The sequence below is a fragment of the Pyrus communis genome, chromosome 7, assembly GCF_963583255.1.
Source record: "Pyrus communis chromosome 7, drPyrComm1.1, whole genome shotgun sequence".
Classification (NCBI taxonomy): Eukaryota; Viridiplantae; Streptophyta; class Magnoliopsida; order Rosales; family Rosaceae; genus Pyrus; species Pyrus communis.
Genome location: NC_084809.1, coordinates 9,400,401 through 9,409,126, shown reverse-complemented (window position 1 = coordinate 9,409,126; position 8,726 = coordinate 9,400,401). Strand labels below are relative to the sequence as shown.

General features: G+C 36.4%; 1 protein-coding gene across 1 annotated transcript; it reads right to left on the bottom strand.

The window, feature by feature from the left end:
- Window positions 1–318: 318 nt before the first annotated feature.
- On the bottom strand, window positions 319–3,491 carry LOC137740845 (ubiquinone biosynthesis O-methyltransferase, mitochondrial-like). The gene is made up of 9 exons (XM_068480650.1): window positions 3,199–3,491; window positions 2,986–3,075; window positions 2,705–2,783; window positions 2,306–2,383; window positions 2,130–2,178; window positions 1,430–1,479; window positions 1,202–1,351; window positions 575–655; window positions 319–476 (listed from the first exon to the last, which is right to left on the bottom strand). The coding sequence occupies exons 1-9, from the start codon at window positions 3,435–3,437 to the stop codon at window positions 360–362; spliced, it is 933 nt and encodes a 310-aa protein (XP_068336751.1). The 5' UTR covers window positions 3,438–3,491; the 3' UTR covers window positions 319–359.
- Between the last annotated feature and the right edge of the window lie 5,235 nt (window positions 3,492–8,726).

Sequence of the window (8,726 nt, the reverse complement as noted above, 5' to 3'; positions counted from 1 at the left end):
GAGGAAGTTAAAGTCGCGCACAATAGTACATGAAAAAGATTTTTGGAATCCATCCTACACACAAGTATTGTATTACGGTACAGATTTTCTAAGGTTGCACACAAGAGTATCTAAAACGGGAATGTCAAAAGTAGCAGTGTGTCAAACTAATTATACAATGTCATGGGCTACTTTGACATCCCCGTTTCATGTACTTTGGTGCACGACCTTGCGAATGTTTGACAATGCTTGTGTATGACGCAATTTCCTTCCTCATAGATGCAGATCAAAAAGAAATTAGAAACATTGGAGACTAGGAAGAAGAACAAAATTTTCATTCAAGCAAGGGGGGGAGCATGGAAATTACTTTTTCCTTAACATTATAAATTGGATGTTATTGTTTTAGTACCATAAGCAATAAAATTTACACTAACATCGTCGGATAAAGACCATCTACCTGACAAAGGGTTGTACTCGAACCCAGCCATCTCTTGGACCTGCACAAAACCAACCAAACAGAAAACAAGCGTTAGCGACAAGTGCATGGGTAAAAATAGCAGAAGTTCCTAGGGCGGAAAAAGTTGTTACGGCTTACTGAAATAGAAGCACGCTCCAGGATCAGGGCTAGTTCTTCGGGAGTGAGAAAACTGGACCATTGATGTGTACCTTTAGGAAGCTGTAAAACAATCGATTTGGTTCAAGTCAAAATGTTATCAACAGATGATGAATAGACTTGAGAAAACATGACTTGATCAAACTATTTTCAAAGAAAAAAGCTGAAGAATAGAGAAATCCTTCCACCTCCATAGCGAATTATTTTAGAGGTACCAATTGAATTGAATAAGAGTTAATTCCTTTAGAATTGTAACAATTGTAATCACAACGATATAATATGGAATTTTAGTATAGCTTCAGGATATGTTTCCAGAAATCTTAGTGCACTTGAACATACTTTAGATTTTGAAACCCAGCATCGTTTCATTGACAACAATTTCTAAAGTTTCTATGCAATATCATATAGCGATATCAGTTGGATAGTTCTAATAAAACAGGAATCATATCACTCGCATATAAACCAATCAGGTCTGCTAGAATTTCAAACAAGAATGCAACAAAAACAACCAAGTTAAAGAAAGAAGGCAAAATTTACAGCAAAGCAACAGATGTTGCATGGTAGATCAAAAACACATAATCAACTGCAAGAGGTAATAACGAATTATACCCATTGGAGGATATACTCTGCTGCAAAAATGGCAGTAGCATACGCTCTCATAGAACGGTTAATAGTTGAAATAACAGTAGCTCCACCGGTGACAGTTAAGGCTGACAGGGATTTGCAGAATTCAGCAGGGTCTGCTACATGCTCAATTACCTTGAGTAAAATCATCAATTTACAACCAAATTAGTTATGAACACTGAAGAAAGCGAGAATCATACAGGCATTTTTTACCTCTAAAGCAAAAACAGCATCAAAATTCTTCTGTTCCTCAACTAGCTTTTCTGTGTATATTATAATTGGAAGAAAACAATTAAGAAAAGAACGATTACTTGAGATTAAAGAAAAATACAAACGATCTTCAACACTGAAATAATAGCACTTTCTAAATAAAAAAACTCACAACAACACAATTTGCTAGCACAGGTCAAATGTTTTAGAAGATCACCAACATTTACTGATACCACCGCAAAAACGTAAATTGCATGGGACAAAGATTCCAAATAGGATACTGAAATAATCAAAGGGAAGTGTTATTGGCACTCCAAAAATCTCATTCTACACTCCTCACAAGTGTATTTTTCTTTCCAAATATAGACAGTTTGGAGTGTAGAATGAGATTTTTGGAGTGCCAATAACAATTCTCTAATCAAAATACCATTTATATCATGCAGGAATGTCTCAGAAAGAAAACACATTTTAAGTGGCTATCAGCTGGGTATCATTTATCGTATTTAACAGCTTTTGTATGCAGTGGATGCAACCAAGTATAGTTTTCCTAACTTACGCCATCAATGATCATAGTGAGCCATTTAACGTGTTCATTAAGGGTGGAAACCCATGCATTTTAAAGAGATGCATGAAAGATTAAATACTAATTGAATCCATTACCACAAACTTGACTACACAGAATAAGAACAAATTTAGCGCATACCAGCTGTAGTGTATTGGTATTCAATTCTCGAGGTCACTGGATCCAAATCCTGTGTGAATGAGTAACGTTTAGAAGCATGTTAAGACACTTTAGGAAACAAAGTACTTGCACATGCACAAATACTTAATAAATAAACAAATTAAATAAACTGCCATTGTTCAAGAGAGTGGTCATACAGCGTGAACACGCGCTATCTTGATATTTTTCTCAACTGCATCAACTCCCGTCACAGTAGCTCCCATTCTAGCTAAGGGCTGAAAAAAGGCTAAAGATTATCACATTATCATGGCCCCTTAATCAGAAACAATTGCTAGGTAAAGCTATCAGTTAAATTAAACATTACTGAAAGAGGATTCAAAATGTTGTGTGAGTACAATGCAGAACATATTAATAGCGAATCAGCACACCACAGGTAGGAGGTAAAATTATATAAACACGGTGTTCATGTGCGGTGAAGAGGAGTGAATGCACCTGGGAATCAGCACACCACAGGTAGGAGGAACAATTATATAAACACGGTGTTCATGTGCAGTGAAGAGGAGTGAATGCACCTGGGAAGGTGCACGATAACATACCTCAGAGACAATTCCACCACCGCAGCCAACATCGATAAACTTGAGACCTTCGAATGGCCTAGGAGATAACGGATCCCTCCTGAACATTAGAAACACAAAACATAATACTCGGAATCATCATTTAGCTTTTGAATAATGTTAGCAAAGTATCGTTCCTTTTACGAATTTCACTTCTGCAGACAATGCCAGGCACCAAAGCAATCTACTTTCTTAATTACTCAGCAGCTACGAATTTGGCAACATTAATAATCCCTAAAACTACACCAAGAAAACCTATTTACCCGAAATGTCGGCAAAGCGTGGAGCGAATGAAAGCAAGCCTTGCAGAATTCAGCAGATGCAATGGTTTGAACGGCCCTTCAGAATCCCACCTGAAAAGTCCAATAACAAGTAAATTTCTTTCTCATTGGTTATGAATTCACAATCATACCACAGCTAAATCAAATTCAAGTGCAAAAATTGAACCTTGTATGCTAAAAGGGAGAAGCTCTCACCAGGTTTCGGCAATGGAGGCGAACTTGGCAAGCTCGTACTGGTTCAGAGACGACGGGGATGGAGAATGAGGGTTTAGCGGAGGTGAAGCCGGAAGGGGCTCGGTTAGAAGAGGAGCGTCTGAGAAGACTCTGGTTACACTGCGAATGCTCGAGAGCCGTGGGCTGAGATTGCGGTGGAGGATTGTGGAGGTGGTCTGTGGTGGTCGGAGTTGCTTCAGGAGCTTCAAAGCCACAGCCATGGCGATTTTGCTGAGAGTAAGAGAGTGAAATTGAACGAAGAAGAAAGGTAGGCAGTCTGCAAATAGAGTCCGTCCGGCAAAGGAGAATCCTTTGGGTTGGGTTTATAGGTGGGATTGGGTTAATGCTTTTGGGTGGGATGGTGAAGGCCCAAAATTTGGCCCATACTTAAAGCCTGGATCTACTTGTGATTTGCTTCTAGAATGATTGAAATCGTTTTTTATTACCTTAGCTGAAAAAATGGTAAGCTAATTGTTTGGAATTGATTTTAAATAACTGAAATCGTTTTTTTGTGAAAATATTTCAAAGTTTCAAAAACCTTTGAAATGCATTTTAGAAGAAGCACAATTATGTATTTTTTCCAGATAGCACTTCAAGTGTTTTTCCAATGTTCACTTGTATTTTTATTAAAAATTAATTTCATAAATACTTCCAAGTTCCAAACAAGCATAAAAAGCACATGTCAAATTATTTTCGAGAAGCATTCGTCAAATATTTTTCCATGAAGCACTTTCGGTTGTTTGTTCATAAAGCAAACACTTAGAATTTTAATTAAAATTTTAACGTGTTTCTAATAAAAGCACTTCTGCACATAAACACTTATGAACATAATTACTTCTTACGAAAGCAATTTCAAACCAGCCCTTTGTCCTTATGTTTTTTTTTTATTATTCCACAAGTTTAAATGTGATTTTGTCTTTGAAAAGAAAAAAAAGTAGCAAAGCCTACTTTAAAAATGCCATCCTACTAAGAAGGGGCAATTGTTTTTTTTTTTTTTTCAATTATGTTTGCTAGATAAAACCAAATCGTATACAGTAGTCACACAACAGTCTAACCAAAAAGGAATCAACAAATAATTGAGTTATTAGTTGAACTATGTATAATGTATCCGAGAGTTAACAAGTATCATAAAAAGTTGGCATCGAGATAAACATTAAAAAAAATGAGAAATAAGACATATCAATTATGTCGTACAATCTTGCAAGCAACTCAATGTTGGAATCAAAGCATATTCTTTGTGATTAAAACGAGGAGACGAGAATCAAAAATGAATTTTCAAGAGAACGAGAGAGGGATATTAACCAATGACACATGGCTGAGTCAAGTTAGTTAAAAGAAAGGTAGTTGGGAATTGAGGTTGTTAAGGAGGATAAGATGGTAATTGAGTAAGGAGGTTAGAGGGTAATATTGTAATTGTGATTGTGATTTGTTAGTACATATAGCCATTTAGTCTTCCACATTAAGTAAGAAAGCTTTGTAAGAATTCTTCATTTTTACTAAGAAATCTGAGAATCCTTTACTCTTCCACTTTTGCTCTTTCCATTTAATCTTTGTATTCTTTAGAGATTCATGGTTCTATTAACATGGTATATCGTAGAGACTGCAATAACTTTAATGATCACAGCTCACTTACCAATTGAGTTCTGGTATTTTGCATGTGCACATTCTGTATTCCTTATCAATAGAATGCCATGCAAGTCTAATTCTATGGAGTCTCCTTATTATAGACTCTATACTAAACAACCTGATATCAAGTCCTTAAAGGTGTTTGGTTGTGCTGTGTATCCTTCGTTAAGACTATATAATGCCAACAAATTGCAGTCAAGGTTTGAAATGTGTATTTTTTTAGGCTATTCAATGGGCTACAAAGGAGTGATTTGTTATAACCCAATAAATAGCAAGTCAATAATTTCAAGACATGTTATTTTTTATGAGACTATGTTTCCTTACATGAAAGTTTCAAAGTCATTACAAAAAGAACAATATGCTACTACCAGTTCTCGATCAGTGCTTGTGCTTATTCCTATACCTATGCCAATGAGAAATTCAGTTCCTAATACTATGGTTCATCCAAGTCAAGTTGAGCACACTGTATCTTCAATGCATCAGTTTGAGAATACTTCATCAACATCTTCTGAAGTTCCTCATCATGTATCCGGTACTCTACATCAAGGCTCAGAAATACAGGAATTTGAAGCACAATCAGCATCAACACCTACTTTTTCCACTCCATCTGGTACAGTTTCCTTGCTTCCTGTCTTAGATCCTGCACAACTACAGGTAATTCTCCCTTTATCCCCTTCTAATGACATGGCAAGTAATTGTGATGTCTCAAATATGACTACTGGAATTCAAACAAGGCTCAAAACAGGGGCTATACCAAGACAGGATTACTCTTTTTTTTTTGCAAATTTTCCTGAACTATCATCTCTTCAACTTGACTCTTCTTACTCGGCTACTACTATGGATTACTGTGGTTTATCTTTCCTTGCTGACATTGGAGAAGTTGAAGAACCAAAACACTTTCGAGCTGCATCCACTGTACCTCAATGGTAACATGCCATGCAGGAGGAATTTGATGCTTTAAAGGCTCAAGGGACTTAGAGACTAGTTCTTCTTCCATCAAATAGAGAAGTTATTGGGAGTAAATGGGTTTATAAAGTCAAAAGGAATTCAGATGGCACTATTTCCAGGTACAAAGCACAATTGGTGGCACAAGGATTCAGTCAAAATGAGGGCTTGGATTACTCTGAGACATTCAGTCCAGTGGTCAGGCATACTACAGTCAGGATAATTCTTGCTTTGGCAGCACAATTTAATTGGCATTTGAGGCAATTAGACGTCAAGAATGCTTTCCTTCATGGTGACCTTGAGGAAGAAGTATGTATGAAGCAGCCACAGGGGTTTGTTGATCCTACATATCCAAATCATGTTTGCCGATTAGTTAAGTCCTTGTATAGTCTTAAACAGGCACCACGAGTCTGGAATTCAAAATTCACAAGCTTTCTCCCTTCACTTGGTTTCCAAACTGCATTATCAGATTCTAGTTTGTTTGTAAAGGTTGATGATGGGGACATTATTCTACTTCTTCTCTATGTTGATGACATTATCTTCACAGGCTCATCCTCACGCAAGCTTCAATCTGTTATCACTAATCTTGCTGAAGTGTTTGAATTAAAGGATATGGGCAGATTAACATATTTCTTGGGATTGCAAATTCACTATAATTCTGATGGTTCATTACTGGTAACACAGTCAAAATATGCCAAAGAGCTACTCAAGAAAGCAGGGATGGGGAATTGTAAATCCACATCAAAACCATCTAAGCCTCACTCTCAGTTACTTGTACATGAAGGCAATCTTTTAGTTGATCCTGCTCATTATCCCAGTCTTGTGGGAGCCCTTCAGTACCTCACCTTCACTCGCCCAGATATTGCTCATTCCGTTAATGTTGTTTGTCAGTATATGACTCATCCAATAGATATGCAAATGCATCTGGTGAAGCGAATCATGAGATATCTGCATGGAACTTTAGACTGTGGTTTAAAGTATACCAGAACATCTGATTTTAACATAGCTGCGTATTCTAATTCTGATTGGGCAGCCGATATAAATACACGGAGGTCTATTACTGGATTTGTTGTGTTTCTTAGATCTAATCCTGTCTCATGGTAGTCAAAGAAACAAGCTACAGTCTCCCGCAGTTCAACCGAAGCTGAATACAAAGCTTTAGCTCACTGTGCCTCTGATGTATATTGGATACGATCATTACTCAAAGATGTGCATCAATTTCTTCCAATCCCACCTAAACTTCATTGTGATAATCTTTCTGCTTTAGCACTGTGCTCCAATCCAGTGTTTCATTCTCGGATCAAACATCTGGATATCGATTTTTATTTTGTTCGAGAGAAAGTCCAGAAAGGTGATATCACTGTGCATTATATACCAACTAAAGAGCAGGTTGCAGATGTATTTACTAAGGGTCTTCACAGTCCAATCCTTGTAAAACATTGTATTAATCTTACTCTGGGCGCTTCCAAGACAAGGGTGCAGGATAGTCATCAAACACTGTTGGAGTTTTCAAATGCAGCTCCATCACATGATCACAGCAACTCCCAACCATAGCTTGGGACTTCCCCAGCTATGTTTGAGGGGGGAGTATTAACCAATGACACATGACTGAGTCAAGTTAGTTAAAAGAAAGGTAGTTGGGAATTAAGGTTGTTAAGGAGGATAAGATGGTAATTGAGTAAGGAGGTTAAAAGGTAATATTGTAATTATGATTGTGATTTGTTAGTACATATAGCATTTAGTCTTCCACATTAAGTATGAAAGCTTTGTAAGAATTCTTCATTTTTACTAAGAAATATGAGAATCCTTTACTCTTCCACTTTTGCTCTTTCCATTTAATCTTTGTATTCTTTAGAGATTCATAGTTCTGTTAACAAGGGAGAGATTGGATAATCCTTCTTAGTTTGTGCTCCAATTAGTAAGAACTTAATCAAAATTAAAAGATTAATGCTACATTTACCACTTATTAGGGATCAAAGTAAGAAATTGTGTCAATCTCATAAACTATTTTGATTAAACACCATTTAAGCATTTAAATTGACAACCTAAAAGGTCTTCAGTTATCGCGAATTTTTCAACAGTTCTGGCCAAAATTTCCGTTCGATCGGAATGTTAATAATTGGTAGCATAATGAAAAATAGTACCACTTCATTCTCCAGGACACACACACACATATATTATATATATATATATATATATATATATATATATATAGCTGTTAAATTCCAACAGACCAGAGATAAAAATGGGCCCTTTGAGAATGATGTGTGCAGAAAGCTGCATGGTTGCGCTTCAAAGCTCAACCAACAATATATTATACATATACACACACACATGTATATCAGATGAACGTACATGATTGAACATGACATCTTGAATTTTACCTAAAAGCAATAAAGCATCTCGATCCATTCTCAAAATATATAGGTGAAATGGAAAAAAAAAAAAATTGTGGTGTAAAAATTTGGACCTGCACAAAGGACACCCTTTCCCACGTGAGGTTCTCTGCAACTTTTCTTCTTCTATTAACTCTTTGATGAACAAAGAAAGTGACAGACACGTTGTTTCTGTCTTAGTCCCCCATACACTCCTGGTTATATTCACCACCACCCCTCCTTTTGTAGTAATTCTCGTCAATAAGAAGAAATGTCTACTATCAGAAGTTTACCAAATTTCGTATGTGTTTTTTAAAAGTATAATTACTCTCGTATGACCAATTAGTTTTATGTTAGAATATTAACTTCTTTTGTGGTATCAAATCTCATTGTCACACACGTTTAGTGTCACTTTTGTGTAGACCACATAAAAGGCTTTGGAACTCGTTACGGGTGAGGAAAGTGTGTGAAAATATGAAGAAACGTCTCACGTTGAAAGTTAATTTACCAAACTTTGCATGTGAAGTTGTGTTACTCGCTACATATACATCGTTAGTTTAGTTT

Excerpts from the sequence above, each read along its gene's own strand:
- LOC137740845 (XM_068480650.1), bottom strand. The coding sequence starts at position 3,437 with ATGGCTGTGGCTTTGAAGCTCCTGAAGCAACTCCGACCACCACAGACC. Across the intron at positions 2,784-2,985 it reads ACGCTTTGCCGACATTTCGG|GAGGGATCCGTTATCTCCTA; the intron begins GTAAATAGGTTT and ends TCTAATGTTCAG. Across the intron at positions 656-1,201 it reads CAGAGTATATCCTCCAATGG|CTTCCTAAAGGTACACATCA; the intron begins GTATAATTCGTT and ends ATTGTTTTACAG.